This window comes from Macaca mulatta, chromosome 5, assembly GCF_049350105.2.
Source record: "Macaca mulatta isolate MMU2019108-1 chromosome 5, T2T-MMU8v2.0, whole genome shotgun sequence".
Taxonomy (NCBI): domain Eukaryota; kingdom Metazoa; phylum Chordata; class Mammalia; order Primates; family Cercopithecidae; genus Macaca; species Macaca mulatta.
In genome coordinates this window covers 130,663,314-130,682,255 of record NC_133410.1, presented here as the reverse complement: position 1 = coordinate 130,682,255, position 18,942 = coordinate 130,663,314, and the positions used below count along the sequence as shown (strand labels likewise).

The window sequence follows — 18,942 nt, the reverse complement described above, 5'->3', positions numbered from 1 at the left end:
CCACTGCACTGCACTCCAGCCTGGATGACAGAACCAGATCCTGGCTCAAAAACAAAACAAACAAACAAAAAAAAGATAAAGTATATGGCTTTCTTATGTTTTCTAAATAAACATTAAACTTTTTTAGGCCCGGTGTGGTGGCTCACGCCTGTAATCCCAGCACTGTGGGAGGCTGAAGCAGATGGATCACCTGAGGTCAGGAGTTCAAGACCAACATGGCCAACATGGCAAAACTTTGTCTCTACTAAAAATACAAAACTTAGCCAGGCATGGTGGCCTGCACCTGTAATCCAGCTACTCGGGCAACTGAGACAGGAGAATCACTTGAACCCGGAAGGTGGAGGTTGCAGCGAGCTGAGATCACACCATTGCATTTCAGCCTGGGCAACAGAGTGAGACTCCATTTCAAAAAAAAAAAAAAATTAAAACAAAAATGTCATACTATATTTACTATAATTTTGCAAATTGTGTTTTCTTTTCTTTTCTTTTTTTTTTTTTTTTTGAGACAGAGTCTTGCTCTGTCACCCAGGCTAGAGTAGTGGCGCAATCTCAGCTCACTGCAACCTCTGCCTCCTGGGTTCAAGCAATTCTCCTCCCTCAGCCTCCTGAGTAGCTGGGATTACAGGCGTGCACCGCCATGCCTGGCTAATTTTTTTGTATTTTTAGTAGAGACAGGGTTTCACCATGTTGGTCAGGCTGGTCTCAAACTCCTGACCTGATGATCCACCTGCCTCAGCCTCCCAAAGTGCTGGGATTACAGGCATGAGCCACCACGCCCGGCCCATTTTGCAAATTGTGTTTTCTTTCAATTCTAGATCATGGATATTTTTTCCATGTGAGTATAAGTTCTTCTAAATCATTCTTTAACAGCATCACAAATACTGTGCCCCAAATGACAAGCATTACAAGTAGCAAAATTGAAAAACTGAGAAATATAAAAGGACCTAACTTGTTTTTTTTTTATCTAAGTAGCAGGTCATTCTGCCTCTAACTGGAGCAGATTTTGGGAATACCCAAAGGCAAGGCCAACATTTTCCTTAGGAAGTAACTTTGTGTCTATTAAAATATTTGGATGTATTCCAAGTTAAAGCTCTCCAGTTCACCTAGAGAGGACAGGGAATAATTTGTTCCTAGAGACTTGATAGGAAAATCTACCAGTGTCAAGTTTTCAGGCAAACAACGTATTTAAAATATATTAAGGGTAGACAATATTTTAAATGTTTTCTCCATGGTCTTTTACACTATATATATATGTGTGTGTGTGTGTATATATGTGTGTGTATATATATATGTGTGTGTATATATATACGTGTGTGTATATATATGTGTGTATATATATACGTGTGTGTATATATATGTGTTCAAATCAGTTGATATATGCAAAATTGCTAACAAATGCAAGTTGTATTCATAACCTAATTTTTAAAGCAATTTTATTCTAGGTGTTACTAAGAGTACTATATTTGAATATTGATGTTATTCATGAATGCCTCTATTATTTTCAGTCTGTATTCTGTTTCAGTTTTTAAATACTTCTTTTCCTTCAGGGATCTGATGTGATGTATGAAATTGAAGTTCCTGGCCCCCCTACTGTCTTAGCACTACACAATGGAAATGGCGGTAATCAGGATTTTATTTTTCACAAATCAACTATGTGTTTTAATATTAAGTGAAAATGGGAAATTGTAGAAAGGACATAAACTAGAAACGAGACAGTTGTCTTTCTGGGATCTTGCCAGTAACTAACAGCACAAGTTATTGAACTTTTAATTCTCTGTTTTTTTTTTTTTTGGTTTTGGGGGCCTGGGGGGCAGGCTCTCACTCTGTCTCCCAGGCTGGAGTACAGTGGTACAATCTCAGCTTACCACAACCTCGACCTCCCAGGCTCAAGGGATCCTCCCGCCTCAGCCTCCCTAGTACTACAGGCACACATCACCATGCCCGGCTAGCTTTTTGGTATTTTTAGAGACAGGGTTTTGCCATGTTGCTCAGGTTAGTCTGGAACTCCTGGGCTCAAATGATCCTCTCACCTTAGCCTCCCAAAGTTCTGGGATTACAGGCATGAGCCATGGCAACCAACCTAGTTTCTTCATCTTAAAATTAGATAATGGGGAAATGTTATCTCTTATAACTATAAAATTGAGTGAATATATAATAACCATTCTCAAAAATTAAGTTTTATGTCTTTTTATAATATTTTTTAAATGAGATTTTTACATAACAATATTTTAATTTTAAAGAGATTACTAATTGTAGGAGAAATATAATATGTTGACTTTAATTATAACTAGGTGACTCTGGAGAAGACCTTTTGTTTGGGACATCAGATGGAAAACTTGGGCTTATTCAGATTACTACATCCAAACCAATACACAAGTGGGAAATTCGAAATGAGAAAAAGAGGGGAGGTATGCTTTTCATGTAGTTCAGATTCTGAGGTGTCAATGATTATTAAGTATCTTAAATTATATAATTTATTCTATTTTATTTATACTACATAGCAGACTTAGCAATTCACACCTTGATTTATCTACTATTTGTTTATTTGTCAGGTCTGTTATACTATTGGCAATTCTTTTAAAGTAAGAAATGCTTATAGTAATTTGGTATTGATGCGTTTTTACAGGCTAATATCATTTTATGCTAAAATCCAGTTTTAATTGGATTTTAGTTGTCTGAGGTAACTTAGTTGTCTGAGGTACAGAATTAATTGGAATCTAGGAGTCTTTGTTATGAAGCAAAGAAGAAGTGCAGTGGGTCAGAGAATATTCCTGTTTTCTAAGGAATTTATAACTTTCTAAGGAGAATTTATAACTGATTTGGTAGATAGTTAGATGCCTATGTATATGTTCAGGATGTTCATATATTCATTTATTCCTTCAACAAATACTTATTAGGAGAGACAGAGTAAAAACAAATAAATACATAAGACAGCTTTACCTAGTCACCTGAAGAAAATAAAACAGGGCAGTGTATTGGAGAGTGATGATAGAAGGAGGAGGGTCACTTTTAGACCAGGTAGTCAAAGATAGCCTCTTAGAAGAGGTGAAATTTGAACTGAGATTCAACTGATAAGAAAAAAAGTTAGCAATATGCAGATTTGCGGGGAAAAAAATGTTTCAGGAAGAGGAGGAAGTAAGTGCGAAAGATTTGAGGTGGAGGTAGATTTGATTCATTTGAGGAACAGTAGGAAGGTCAGTTTGGCTAAATGCATTAACATGGCAGGAGATGGAGTCAGAAAGGTAGAGTAGAGCCAAACTCTGTAAGCCTTGGAAAACAGTTTGAATTTTAATCTAGGTGCTGTAGGAAGTCATCAGAAAATTTTCAGTGGGAGTGTGACATTTAATTTACTAAGCCTAAACAAAACAAAGGACACTGTTTGGAGAATGGATTGGAGGGGGCGGGAGGAAGCAGGTCAAAATTGGAAGCATGGAGACCAGCTGGAAGAGTTATTATAATTTATTCTAGTCTAGGCTAGCTTAGTCTAGGCTATCAGTAGCTAGAAACCTAAAGGAGACAATTTCAGTATATATTGTGGAGGTAGAGAAGATGGAATTTGCTAGTGGTTTTGATATGAGGGGTGGTGAGAATAAAAGAAATCAGAGATGTAGCCCAGAATTTTTGTCTAAGCAGCTAGGTAGAATAATTTATGGAGATGGGGGAAGACAGAGGGAGGAGCAGTATTGAGGGGGTATGGTAAAAAGGGGAATAAAAAGTTTTGTTTGGGGTATGGAAAGTTTAAGATGCAGATGTCTGTGAGAAGATACCAAATTGAATATATCAGTCTGGAGCTTTGGCCAGAGCTGGAGGGAGATATAAATGTAGGGGCCGTTCTCACACAGATTATATTTAAAGACCTGGAAATAGATGAATGTGGATGGACAAGAGAAGAGCACTTGATTTTGCTCAAAGATTTTTACTCAGCATTCTGAGTCGGAATATGTGTTATTTTCATTCTTACTTGGCATATACTTGACGATAACTATTAGTCTTCTTAATAACTTATCACATATCTCTTTTTAAAGGTATTTTGTGTATTGACAGCTTTGACATTGTGGGTGATGGGGTTAAAGATTTACTTGTTGGGAGAGATGACGGAATGGTGGAAGTGTATAGTTTTGGTAATGCAAATGAACCTGTTCTACGATTTGATCAGGTAAGTTCATTAAAAAAGACTATATATGCTTATTATTTGTCAAATTATTATAGAGATGACAGATGGTTTGAATTTTATTAAGTGAAAATATATTAAAATCTTGTGTTTGGTTTAAAATATTGCTATTTTGATGTTATCAGAATCTTCTCCAGACTTCTCTTATGTTTGAATAATAGACTCTTGCCTTTAAGCAGGATAATCACTTTTTCATTATACTTTAAAATATTATTATAAGTATCTAAAGTATTAAATATTTTGCCTTAGTTTATAACATATAATGACACTTTATAGGAGTAATATTTATATGTTTGGTTAATATAAATGAGTCTGTTTTAAAATAATAAGATTTTAGGAATAAACTTCATATTGTTAGGACAGTATCAGAAATAACCTTAAGCAAAAGGAAAAAAGTAGCAGTTTCACTCTACCCATTCAAGGGCTGCCTATATAAGAAGAAATACTAGATAAAAGTAATTTTAGTTCACAAATTTTAAATGTAATTAAGCTGATTTATGCCAAGCTATAAAGTTACATAGAGAAGCATTCTGGCATAAATTGAATCTTTCCTTTTCATGAACTAGTGTTCTCCAATCCCGGGCTTCCCTATCCTGCCTCATATAGGACATACTGAGGCTATTAAACTTAAAGGAAATAAAAGAGTTCACAACTCAAGTGTCAACTCTTTTTTTTTTTTTTGTCTAATTTCTCTACTAGTGGTACCTCCCAATCCTAACTTTAACTGCAGTTCAGAAAATACAAGTGGTTTGAAGCACAGGTAAAATATATCATTTAGAAAATATAGGGATAAAAATGTTACACAGTTGAGGTTATTTTTTAGATTGGTTTCAAATTTGTTCATCTTGTTTTGGTGTAAAAAGTCATCCTGCTAATGAGGCAAGTAATAGTCTAGGCTTAGAAATAATAATCCATTGTTGATGATCTCCTGCTTTTTCTCATCAGCCCTTTGAGAAACTTTCCTATTCGGACCCCAAGTCTCCTCTTTGACTTTTGTTCTAAACCCCAGAAATGTCATAGCATTTACCTGTTCTGCCAGGTCTGGCACTAAGAAATCCTATCTTCCTCTTATTTCTTCTGTCTAATGACAGAGGTCCTGCTTTCAGGTTATGCTTAGGTTGGGAGTACTCTGCGTCATCTTGGATTCACATCATCACTTACTATGTTGCTTTTATAATCAGGAGGAGACCTACTGTCTGACACAGTCTGGACTGGTAGATGGTTGATTAATCAAAAAAGATAGTTAAGGGGTAAATCATAAAAAGAGAAAATATGTATACCTTGAACATTGCATTTTAACTTAAACTTATATACTCATTTGCCAATATTTTGAGGAAGGACCAAGGTCTTTTTTTTGTAAGTTTAGTTCCATGTTTTCTTACATAAAACTTATCCATAGTATATTGCCCAGGATCTCTGATTTTCTGGTTATAGGATCCTTCCTTCCTTCCTTCCTTCCTTCCTTCCTTCCTTCCTTCCTTCCTTCCTTCCTTCCTTCCTCCCTCCCTCCCTCCCTCCCTCCCTCCCTCCCTGCCTTCCTCCCATTCTTCCCTTTCTTTCCTCCTTCCCTCCCTCCCTCCCTTCCTTCCCTCCTTCCTTCCTTTTTCCTTTGTTTTTCTTTTCCTGCTCCTTGCAGAACAAGGCTACCCCATAGGCAGTGTGCAGAGTAGCCCCAATTTTTTTATGTAAGTACATAAGATAAATGAATTTCATTAAAATGTTCTATTAGCAAAAAAGTATATAGAAATGAACAGTTAAAAAAGGAAATGAATAGTTTTAAAAATGTTTTCCAAGTATATTGCATTAAAATACTCTTTTTTTTTTTTTTTTTTTTTTTTTTTTTTGAGACTGAGTCTGGCTCTGTCGCCCAGGCTGGAGTGCAGTGGCCGGATCTCAGCTCACTGCAAACTCCGCCTCCCGGGTTTACGCCATTCTCCTGCCTCAGCCTCCCGAGTAGCTGGGACCACAGGCGCCTGCCACTTCGCCCGGCTAGTTTTTTGTATTTTTTAGTAGAGATGGGGTTTCACCGTGTTAGCCAGGATGGTCTCGATCTCCTGACCTCGTGATCCGCCCGTCTTGGCCTCCCAAAGTGCTGGGATTACAGGCTTGAGCCACCGCGCCCGGCCTAAAATACTCTTTAAAGTTGTAATTAATAGTTCCCTGATAAACCACTCAGAAAGTGAGAATGTGCGTGTTTCTGTTGGTTGAGTATAACATTATTCTGCAAGTCAGGTGATTTCCAGTGTTTTGTGTTCAGTAAATTAAAGGAAGATCTAATCAAGTTGTCAGATCAATAAAAAACAATTTTTTGAAAACTTTTATTATACACATCAACTGGACACTTGTTAAAAATGCAGATATTTGACCCCACCTGTAAATCTAACTTTATGTGATTTATAATCAAACCTTTGTTACTTGAATTTCTCAGGTAATTAGCCTCAGGAACAACTATCACATCCTAATTTGCAGGATAGCTCAGAGGTTTGCCCCCTATAGGGTAGGTGAAGAGAACTAGTGTTTTGTTGATTGTCTGGTTTAGTGCTAGTGTCCCTTCCTTCCACTCCCTCCTTTAAAACAAAGGTTCTCAGTCTTGCCTGCTAAGAATTACATACCAGAGTTTTTCAAACTGCTAGTCAAAACCAATTAGTGTGTTGCCAGTGCAGTTTTTAAAAAACAGAATAGATTAGAACATATCAGTGTATGACACAAATCTTTTAAGTTAGATACATTGCTTTATATGTTTATGTGTGAATGTATACCAGATTGTAATATAAAATTTATTGCTTGCTTTCCAAATAGCTTGAAAGCCACCGACCTAGAGTGTTTGTTAAAAACAGTTTCTGGCCAGGCACAGTGGCTTACACCTGTAATCCCAGCACTTTGGGAGGCCAAGGTGGGAGGTTTGCTTGAGCCCAGAAGTTCAACACTAGCCTGGGCAACATAGGGAGACCCCATTTCTGCAAAAAAAAAAAATTTAAAAATCAGCTAGGTATGGTGGTGTACACCTGTTGTCCCAGCTACTTGGAAGGCCAAATTGGGAGGGTCACTTGAACCTGGGAGGTTGAGGCTGCAGTGAGCCGTGATCATGCACTGCATTCCAGCCTGGGCAACAGATCAATGGCCTGTCTAAAAAAACAAACAAAAACAAAAACAAAAAACCAGCTCCCTGCATTATTTTAAAAGAAAGAAAGAAATTAAAAAAAAAAAATACAGATTCCTAGTTGAGTTACTTAAGTCGTTGTCAAATAAGTTTGGGAAGTATTGCTTAAAAGATGGTTATTATAAACACCGAGTCATCTGAAAAAACTTGGACTGGAGTGCAGTGGCATGATTTCGGCTCACTGCAACCTCTGCCTTCGGGGTTGAAGCGATTCTCCTGCCTCAGCCTCCCAAGTAGCTGGGACTACAGGCACGCACCACCACGCCCACCTAATTTTTTTGTATTTTTAGTAGAGATGGGGTTTCACCATGTTGGACGGGATGGTCTCGGTCTCTTGACCTCGTGATCCGCCCACTTCGGCCTCCCAAAGTGCTGGGATTACAGGCGTCAGCCATCGCGCCCAGCCTTGCTTACGTAAGTTTTAAAAAAACCTTTCTTTATGAAAATAAACTGGCCGGGAGCTATGGTTCACGCCTATAATGCTAGCAGTTTGGGAGGCCAAGGTGGCAGATTGCTTGAGCCCACGATTTGAAGACCAGCCTGGGAAACATGGCGAAGCCCCATCTCTACAAAAAATAGAAAAATTAGCCCAGCGTTGTGGCACGCACCTCTAGTCTCAGCTACTCTGGGGCCTAAGGCAGGAGGATCGTTTGAGCCCAGGAAGTCAAGGCTGCAGTGAGCTGTGATTGCACCACTGCACTCCAGCCTGGGTGACGGAGGGAGACATTGCCTCTAAATAAATAAATAAACTATTTTAACTCATTAGATGAGTATATCGTTAGTTGAGTGGTACCCACAAATATACTAGGATCGTTTTGAATCTTCTTTCCCAAATTTAAAAACACGGAAGTTTCCTGCCATTTGTTCAAGATATTTTGTCTTTCTAATCTGAGTGTCTGCACATAAGCATTCAGTAAATATATGTTGAATGTCTGGAGCCAGGGAAAACGTTGTGTAGCTTATTTTTAACATGTCTGAATTTTTTAGTTACTAATGAAGTGCTTGGTCTTAAACTTCCTTAGATGTTGTCTGAAAGTGTCACATCTATCCAGGGTGGTTGTGTAGGAAAAGACAGCTATGATGAAATCGTGGTGTCCACATATTCAGGTAAAGTAAATGATAATAAGTAATTGAAGAAAGAGTCAGCAACAAAAAAATCTAAACTTAATAAACTGCTTTTGATGTCTCTTTTTTAAAAAGAGTTATAGTAGTCCCCCCTTATTCATAGGGAATCTGTTCCAAGACCCCTAGTGGAAGCCCCAAACCTCAGATAGTGCTGAACCCTGTGTATATTTTTTTCCTATACCTACATGCCTGTGATAAAGTTTAACTTACAAATTAGGCATAGTACAAGATTAACAATAATGAATAATAAAATAGAGCAATTATAACAATATGCTTAACATCACTACTCTTGCGCTTTGGGGCCCTTATTAAATAAAGTAAGGTTACTTGAACCCACGCACTATGATACGGCAACAGTTGATCTGATAACTGGTTTGGCTTCTAAGGGAACAATAGATAGGCTGGTAGCAGGTATCATATACAGCAGGTGATATGTTGGACAAAGGGATGATTTACATCCTGAGCAGAATGGAGCAGGATGGCATGAGATTTTATCACCCTATTCAGAATGTTGTACAATTTAAAACTTAGGACTTATTTCTGGAATTTTCCATTTAATATGTTCAGCCTACCATTGACTATGGGTTACTTAAATGCAGAAAGTGGAATCGTGGATAAGGGGAGGCTGCTGTGTTAATCAATCACTCTTACTTATAGCATTAAAAACTTTCTTGGTTAAAAAATAAGGAGAAAGTATAGGCTTCTTGATTTATAAAATAGTTGATATTTGAATAATACTTTTTAAGAGTGTTTAGCATGTCACTCTTACCTTTATTAAATTATCTTATTTGATTTAAAGAGAAGTACTTATTGAGATTTATTTTATGTTTTGGACTATGTATGTGCCTGATAAAAAAACTTTTATTTTGAGACAGGGTCTCAAAAACTTGCCAAAACTTCTTTTGAATTGGTAATTTTTGCATCCTCATAGTAGTCATGTGAGAGTTTAAATTTCCATGAAAGTAATTTTTAAAAGGCAATTCTTATTTTTCAGCTATTTTTGAAATTGCTAGACTATGTTGACTTACTCCATATTTTAAATCTGTTAAGAAGTAAAAGATTCCCTTCATTATAGTATTATGGTATTTCAGGCAAAAAAAAAAAAAAATGATATCGTGAAATGCTTAAGTAATTTCTATATAGTCTGAATATTTTCCAGCTTGATTTTGTGTTTTGTTTTTGAATGAAGTCCTAGGGTTAAGATAGGCTGATATTAGTGGACAAAGGGGCATGTACATTGGAGTTTCTGCTACACAATGCATAATTTATCTTTTTTAACACCAGCAGTACTAAGTGGTGCGTGACTGTAATTCATCTCTACAGGCTGGGTTACAGGTCTGACAACAGAGCCCATTCATAAGGAAAGTGGACCAGGAGAAGAACTAAAATTTAATCAGGAGATGCAGAATAAAATTTCTTCCTTACGGTAACTTTGAGTTTTTTATTTGCTTTTTTAAAAATCTCATGAAGTGTGTGATTATTGCTTTTTATTACTTATAGATGGAGTATATTTTATTGGAAGGAATTATATAATTAATTAATCACCTTTTAAAATGAAAGTTTACAGTTTTGAGAAAATTAGCAGTAAGTGCTGATTAATATTTTGGAGATAGAAATATACTTTTTTGTATGCCTTATTCTGAATTGACTTTTTCTTAGGTCAAGAGTTGTATTTTTCATTTTTTTTTTTTTTTTTTTTTACGTAATAGACACTTGTAGTGTTTTATTTTTTGATTTTCACAGACATTAGAAATAAATCAACACAGATGGCTGTATTATTTCTCATTAACTCTAACATTTACTCTTCCTGTGGACCCTTCTGAATCTGTAATGTTGGCTTATAAATTTTCTTAACTGGAACTGAGTAATGTTGACTCCCCTAGACACAAGAATTGCTTTTATGGTATGCTCAATTTGACGTGTGCTATGAAAAGGGGGACCTCAAACTCAAATAAAGATGCTTCATACAATAAAGAAGTAGGAGTTGCTAAAACTTTTAATGACTGCTCTCCCCATTTCAACCCATGCTGACCTTTTGTGGAGTGAAGGATGATCTTTTTTTGGTGGTAGTTGAAGGCTACAGAAACGTTTAAGGCAGCAAATGCCACAAGTACTAGTAGCACAAGCCATTTCACCAAAGCCACCAGAGAGCAAGCTGTAATGTTCATGCAAACAAGTATGCCAGATTCATTCAGGATATCCTACTTCATGCAACAAGGATACAAGTATAGTTAATGACTACTCTCTCACATCCTCAATATAGTACCTTTTATTTATAACCAAGTCTACCATTTCTTGATTCCACCCTGGAATGTAAGCTTTACGAGAAGCTCATGTCTGATTTGTTCATTTGATACCCAAACACTGCTAGGTACATAGGAGTAAATATGTAATATTTAGCAGTAAATATTCTTTAATGAATGAATCTTTTCCTTTGTTCATCACACAAATCCCTTCCAAGCTCCTCCCTAGACTTTTCCTCCTAAATTGTGGCTAGTTAAGCCTCATGTTGTTCTATCCCAATGACTGTTCACTCCATTTGCATGTGGACCTTCCCCTTAACTGGAGCTCTAAGCAATGCCTGTGTAGTTCAGTCTCAGCAGAATCCTCTCCAACACTTGGTAGTTAAGCTGTACCACTGGCTCATGATCATCCTTGTGGTCCCCAAAATGCTAATATTCTGCAGCTTCCTTTTTATTTTTTTATGTCTTCCCTAGTGTCTTACTGAAAGTTACATGTTTACTAGCTTCACACATTTTTGTCTCTTTTCATTAAGTCTAGTATGTTCTGCAATATTAATTTCTCTTTAGTATGATAAGTTTCTCTTCTGATTAGTATTTTATGTAACTGTACTAAGATTCCTGTGTTAAGATTGATTATTTTGTAGCCTACCATGATATTTAAAACTCTCTATTAATATTGCTAGTATGGGACTGAGTACGTGTTTTAATTTTTGGGTTAAGGATAAATAATGTGGAATCATTTAGTCAGTCATAGAAGCAAAAATTTTGTTCCCTTTATTTTTATTTTATTAGCTCAACTAATAAAAACACATTTTGTAAAAGCAAATGTCTCAAATTTTTGTAAACATTCTAAGGACCTCAAATGTTTATACTTACATTTGACAAATTTGTGTATGTTTTTCTCCAGGAATGAGTTGGAACATCTGCAGTATAAGGTATTGCAGGAAAGAGAGAATTATCAGCAGTCTTCTCAATCAAGCAAAGCAAAATCAGCAGTACCTTCCTTTGGTATAAATGATAAATTTACACTAAATAAAGATGATGCCAGTTATAGCCTTATCTTAGAGGTACAGACTGCAATAGATAATGTCTTAATACAGGTAAGCAAAATGTCTAATTTCTTAGTTTTATGACTGGATCTATTTTACAAACCAGTCATATGTACTAATTATTATTGAACATTTTTAGTTTTAGACAGTAATTTTTTATTTTTTTATTTTTATTTTTTTGAGACAGAGTCTTACTCTGTCGCCTAGACTGGAGTGCAGTGGTGCAATCTCAGCTCACTGTAACCTCCGCCTCCCAGGTTCAAGTGATTCTCCTGCCTCTCAGCCTCCCAAGTAGCTGGGACTGCAGGTATGTGCCACCATGCCTGGCTAATTTTGTATTTTTAGTAGAGACAGGGTTTCACCATGTTCGCCAGGCTGGTCTTGGACTCCTGACCTCAGGTGATCCACCTGCCTCGGCCTCACAAAGTGCTGGGATTGCAAGCGTGAACCACGCCACCCAGCCATAGACAGTAATTTTAAATGTTTATGGCCTTTTAATCTATTGTTTGCTCATAGATTATTTGAATTATATTTTTACTTTTTATTTATGTACTTAATAAACCAAAGATGGGCTTACATTTTAAGAAAAAATAGAAAAGACAGTAAGGTTTTTCTTCTTTGGCTACCCTCTGGGAGAATCTTAACAAAGATGTGACTTAGAAAACTACCATATTTAACGCCCTTGCTAGAACTTCTTCTTTTTAAGCCCCAAACGTTAAAGTACAGCTTGCTCATTAACCCAATAGTTTCTGGCAGGTCAACAGGCAAAGTAGAAAATCCTAAAGGGTGAAATTTAGGGGTAATAATGTATGACTCCATTCATCAATGTATACATTTGCTGACTTATTTAAATTAGAAGGTATTCAGGAAGTAGAAAAGAATAATAGGATGAATAGAAAACAAGCAACAGATAGTAAACCAATCACAAAATGAGAACATAATAAATTGGAGGAAGAGAAGGTTTAAAAAGACGTAATGAAGATATCAGATTATTTTAAAAAACCTAAAGGCAGAAAACTCTCTTAAGTAATGCTAGCTCACGGGTTGTTGCATTGAGCAACTCTGGGAATGCCATTCACGTAGAACACAGTGCAACAGCTTTGTCCTAGAAACTGCCTCTCCAGAGGAGACCAAAAATTATCTTCTTTCTGTGTTACAGGTGAAATTGAAACTGCTAAAAATGAATCAGAATGGCCATGTGATTATTTATAGCTCATAGTAACATTTTTAGTACTTTACAAAAATAAGTGGGACAATTGGACTTCTAAGGGGGTGGTAAGAGATTATATTCTGTGATTTTTATATTCCAAGTTAGAACAAAACAGGTGATTGTAAAATAACATTTATTCTTTATTATATTTATTTTCTAGAAGTATATACTATCAAGTATAAATTAAGAGAATTCATACTCTCAGATTTAAAGATGAATATAAACTAGAACTAAGGAGAACTCTTAGAGAAAACATAATTTATGAACATTTTTAGGTTTTCCATCTAAACCTTCTTTTTTTTAATATTGACTGTAGAGTGATGTTCCAATAGATTTACTTGATGTGGATAAAAATTCTGCTGTTGTTAGCTTTAGCAGCTGTGATTCTGAGGTGAGTAAAAAATATAAAAGAATTCTTCACATGCTTTCATTTCTATTATACCATTTTGATTAAAGTCTATAAATGCTGTTAGGTTTTGATGTTTCTTTTTCAGTCATTTCTTATGTAACCTCTCCTTCAAAATCTGTGTCGGTTCTCTTTCCCTGTCCTCAGTCGAGAAACCTAGTGTTGTCCTAGATTCCTTCCTTTCTGTGATCTGTTACAGGTTGATATCTCTTATGTGAAATGCTTGGGACCAAGAAGTATTTTGGATTTTGGATTTTTTAGGTTTTGGAATATTTGTTTTATACTTACTGGTTCAGCACCCCAAATTTGAAAATCTGAAATTCTGAAATGCTCCAGTGAGCGTTTCCTTAAAGTATTATCTTGGCACTCAAAAAGTTTAGGGTTTTGGAGCATTTTAGATACTCAGTTTGGGAATGTTCAGCCTATAGACCCAATTAGTCAGTTTCTGTCAGTTCTACCTCCATGGCTTTCATACTTCTACTTGGCTTCATTCCTACCCCTGTTAACTTAGTCCAGGCCTGTATCATGTCTTCCTTGAACTACTTTATACATTTCTCTGCCTCTAGTCTTGCCTCTGACTTCTGGGATATGCTGTATGTACACTACCACCAGAAAGTCTTCCTTCCTAAAACACAAACATCACTGTATCTTTCTTTTCTCAAAACCTTTTAAATATTCCTGATTTCCTGCTAGATATAAATATAGATTCCTTATTGTGGCATAGAAAACTTTCCATGATTCAGCTCTTGATTACATCTCTAACTTCTCTCTCACTGGCTGCTACCACCCCTCCCATGCACATTATTTCTGCCAAACTGAAGTTCTTAAAATTCCTGAAAATGCTATATAGTTTCACACATCCCTGCATTGGAACATGATCTGTTGCTTCCCCCGCTCTTCCTGCCCTGCCCCACTTTTTCTAGGCTTGTTGAATGCGTAATAAACTTCATTCAACAGACTTTTATTGAGCACTTAACATGTGCACAGTACCTGAGATGAGATCACGTCAGTGCTCTTGGACATGCTTTCTGTATCTCTTCTTTCTGCTTAGTACTAGCCTATAAGCAGTCTCAGAGCTACGTGTGACTCCTGAAGAGAAGTCAAGGTATAGATAAGGTTTGGATTAATTGCATTGGAGAAGGCAAGCCAGAGCAGGAGGAGATGGTAACTGGAGTTGGTGGGTAGTTGTATTAATATGTATTTTATTTTTATTTTTATGCATTGGCACTGCTGCAGAATATATTTTACTTATTTGGTTTTTGTTACTTATTTACTTTTTTTAAGACATGGTCTCACTCTGTTGCGCGGGCTGGAGTGCAGTGGCGTGATCATGGCTCACTGCAGCCTCGACCTCCTGGGCTCGAGCAGATCCTTCCACCTCAGCCTTCCAAGTAGCTGGGACTACAGGCACAAGCCACCATGCCTGGCTGATTTTGAAATTTTTTGTAGAGACAGGGTCTTCCTATGTTGCCCAGGCTGGTCTCAAACTCCTGGGCCTAAGTGATCCTCCCACCACAGCCTGCCAAAGTGCTGGGATTATAGGCATGAGCCACCATGTCTGGCCTTATATATTTTTTAAAAAGGAGGAATAAAAGAGTAGATAAAGTAAAATATTGATAGATATAAGAATACTTTTCTTTCTTTCTTTCTCTTTCTTTTTCATTCTTTCTTTCTTTTTCTTTCTTTCTTTCTTTCTTTTTGTTTCTGTCTTTTTTTTTTTTTTTTTTTTGACGGAGTCTTACTCCATCACCCAGGCTGGAGTGCAGCGGCACAATCTCAGCTCACTACAACCTCCGCCTCCCAGGTTCAAGCAGTTCTCCTGTCTCAAGACTCCCAAGTAGCCGGGACTACACACACACGCCACCACACCCGGCTAATTTTTGTATTTTTAGTAGAGATGGGGTTTTGCCATGCTGGTCAGGCTGGTCTTGAACTCCTGACCTCAGGTGATCCACCCACCTTGGCCTCCCAAAGTGCTGGGATTACAGGTGTGAGCCACCATGCCCAGCCTATTTTTCAATGTAACTTCATAGTAAAAATTTTATTTTTAATAAGAGATTTTATAACAGTTGTATTACATTATCAATATATGGTTTGTCATCCCTGTTTGAGAACAAAACACAAAAGATATGGCCTACATTTTTATGATTATTTAGAAAATCAAGTTAACATAAACTTAAAAGATCTTTGATTCTTAAGTTACTATGAAAGATTAATCTGTTTTAATTACATCACTGAAGGATTTTTTGAAATGACTATTTCATACTAATTTAAAATATGTTTTCTAGGACAGTGGCTTTAAAAAAACTTATGGAGATTTCAGGTGTACACAAAAGTAGAAAGACTAGTATAATAACTTGCATGTACCCATCACTAATTTTCAACATATGGTTAGTCTTTTTTTTTTTTTTTTCAGAGATGGAGGTCTTACTGTGTCACCTAGGCTGAAGTGCAGTGGTGTGATCATAGCTCATTGCAGCCTCAAACTTCTAGGCTCAAATTTACCTTCTTGTCTCATTCTCCTGAGTACATAGGACCATAGGCATATGCCATGATCCCCGGCTAATTTTTTTTTATTTTTTTACATTTTGTAGAGATGGGGCCTCACTTTGTTGCCCAGGCTGGTCTTGAACTCCTAACTTCAAGCTGTCCTTCCACCTCCCAGCCTCCCAAAGTGCTGGGATTACAGGTGTGAGCCACCATGCCCAGCCCAGTCTTATTTTCTCATGCTCTTCACCCTCTCCTTCCCCACTCCCAAACCTCATCCCAAACATGTTATCTGTATCATTTATCAATAAACACTGTAGTATATAACGTTTGTTTTTAATCATACAAGAATATATTTACGGCTTGGCTCCGTGGCTCGTATGTGTAATCCCAGCACTTTGGGAGCCCAAGGCAGGTGGATCACCTGAGGCCAGGAGTTCAAGATCAGCCTGGCCAACATGGTAAAACACCCTGTTTACTAAAAATACAAAACAAGTAGCTGGATGTGGGGGCACGCGCCTGTACTCCCAGCTATTCAGGAGGCTGAAGTATGAGAGTCAATTGAACTCAGGAGGCAGAGGTTGCATTGAGCTGAGATCACACCACTGCACTCTAGCCTGGGCAACACAGCAAGACTCTGTCTCAAAAAAAAAAAAAAAAAAAAGAATATATTTACTTTTAAATTGATCGGTCCTCTCTGTTGAGTTTAAATGATTTGAAATTGTAATGTTTGAGTTTTATATTTTATATTACCATCCTTTTCATTTCTTTGATTATTTAATAAAAATAGAGAAATAGTCTCGAAAATAACATATAAATTATCTTACATTGCTATGTCTGTTTTTGTAATCCACGAACCTAGCTACATTTCTCTATTTCTAGTAGTTTAATATTCAATTTCAAGAAGTTATAATATTTGAAGGAACTCCTCTAGGTTAGTTCAGCAAACATGTATTAAGTGCTTACAGTGTGCCAGGCACTGTGCCATTTGCTGGGAATAGAGAGAAGAGATATTTTCTTTCCTCCGTAAGTATTTGTGAAAAATCCAAGAGATTCAATATCAAACTCTGATGTATGTGCCTTTATAGTATAAACATTTTGTATTAGTCCATTTTCACACTGCTGATAAAGACATATCCAAGATGGGACAATTTACAAAAGAAAGAGGTTTATTGGACTCACAGTTCCACCTGGCTGGGGAGGCCTCACAATAATGGCAGAAGGTGAAAGGCACATCTCACATGGTGGCAGACAAGAGAGAATGAGAGCCAAGAGAATGGGGTTTATAAAAACATCAGACCTCATGAGACTTATTCACTACCATGAAAAACAGTATGCAGAAACCACCCTCATGATTCAGTTTTCTCCCACTGGGTCCCTCCCACAGCACATGGGAATTACAGAAGTACAATTCAAGATGAGATTTGGGTGGGGTCACAGCCAAACCATATCATTCCACCCCTGCACCTCCCAAATTTCATGTCCTCACATTTCAAAACCAATCGTGCCTTCCCAAAAGTCCCCCAAGTCTTAACTCATTTTTGCATTAACTCAGAAGTCCACAGTCCAAAGTCTCATCTGGGACAAGGCAAGTCCCTTCTGCCTATGAGCCTGTAAAATCAAAAGCAAGTTAGTTACTTCCTAGATACAGTGGGGGTACAGGCATTGGGTAAATACAACCATTCCTAATGGGAGAAATTGGCCAAAATAAAGGGGCTACAGGCCCCATGCAAGTCCAAAATCTAGCAAGGCAGTCAAATCTTAAACCTCCAAAATGATCCTTTGACTTCATGTCTCACATCTGGGTCACATTGATGCAAGAGGTGGGCTCCTATGGCCCTGGGCAGCTCCACCCCTGTGACTTTGCACGGTACTCCCCACTCCTGGGTTCTTTCATAGTCTGGCATTAAATGTCTGTGACTTTTCCAGGCTCACAGTGCAAGCTGTTGGTGGATCTACCATTCTGGGGTCTGGAAGACAATGGCCCTCTTCTCACAGCTCCATTAGGCAGTGCCCCAGTAGAAACTCTATGTTGGGGCTCCAACCCCACATTTTCCTTCCACACTGCCCTGGACAGGTCCTCCGTGAGAGCCCCGCCCCTGCAGCAAATTTCCGCTTGAACATTCAGGTGTTTCCATACATCTGCTGATATCTAGGCAGAGGTTCCCAAACCCCAATTCTTGACTATTGTGCACTGACAGGCTCAACAACACAGGGAAGCTGCCAAGGCTCAAGGCTTCTGAAGCCACAGGCCAGGCTCTGCGTTGACCCCTTTCAGCCACGGCTATAGTGACTGGGACACAGAGCACCAAGTTGCTAGGCTGCACACAGCATGGAGATCCTGGGCCTAGCCCACAAAACCACTTTTTCCTCCTAGGCCTCCAGGCCTGTGGTGGGAGGGGCTGCCATGAAGACCTCTGACATGCTCTGGATACATTTTCCCCATTGTCTTGATGATTAATGTTCGGCTCGTCATTACTTATGCAAATTTCGACAGCCAACTTGAATTTCTCAGAAAATGGGATTTTCTTTTCTATTGCATTGTTAAGCTACAAATTTTCTGAACTTTTATAATCTCCTTCCCTTATAAAACAATGCTTTCAACAGCACCCAAGTCACTTCTTGAATGCTTTGCTGCTTAGAAATTTCTTCTGCCAGATACCCTAAATTGTCTCCCTTCAAAGTTCCACACATCTATAGGACAGGGGCATAATGCTGCCAGCCTCTTTGCTAAAACATAGTAAGAGTCACCTTTGCTCCATTTCCCAACAAGTTCCTCATCTCCATCTGAGATCACCTCAGCCTGGATTTCATTGTCCACATCACTATCAGCATTTTGGACACAGCCATTCAATAAGTCTCTAGGAAGTTTCACACTTTCCCACATTTTCCTGTCTTTCTGAGTGCTCCAAACTGTTCCAGCCCCTGCCTGTTACCCAGTTCCAATGTCACTTCCACATTTTTGGGTATCTCTATAGCAGCACCACACTCTACCAGTACCAATTTACTGTGCTAGTCAATTTTTACACTGCTGATAAAGACATACCAGGAACTGGACAATTTACAAAACAAAGAGGTTTATTGGACTCTC

The 18,942-nt window shown here is 37.7% G+C and overlaps 1 protein-coding gene across 2 annotated transcripts in view; it reads left to right on the top strand.

The window, feature by feature from the left end:
* Positions 1 to 18,942, top strand: part of BBS7 (Bardet-Biedl syndrome 7) — a 54,794-nt gene that overhangs the window by 13,961 nt on the left and 21,891 nt on the right. The window contains exons 6-12 of one of the 2 annotated variants that reach the window (XM_001101234.5): positions 1,548 to 1,620; positions 2,292 to 2,408; positions 4,026 to 4,156; positions 8,354 to 8,438; positions 9,780 to 9,882; positions 11,607 to 11,799; positions 13,275 to 13,349. In XM_001101234.5, coding sequence (XP_001101234.2) covers positions 1,548 to 1,620; positions 2,292 to 2,408; positions 4,026 to 4,156; positions 8,354 to 8,438; positions 9,780 to 9,882; positions 11,607 to 11,799; positions 13,275 to 13,349 — 777 coding nt within the window. The remainder of the gene's footprint in view (positions 1 to 1,547; positions 1,621 to 2,291; positions 2,409 to 4,025; positions 4,157 to 8,353; positions 8,439 to 9,779; positions 9,883 to 11,606; positions 11,800 to 13,274; positions 13,350 to 18,942) is intronic. The other variant, XM_028848750.2, reaches the window with a different exon arrangement.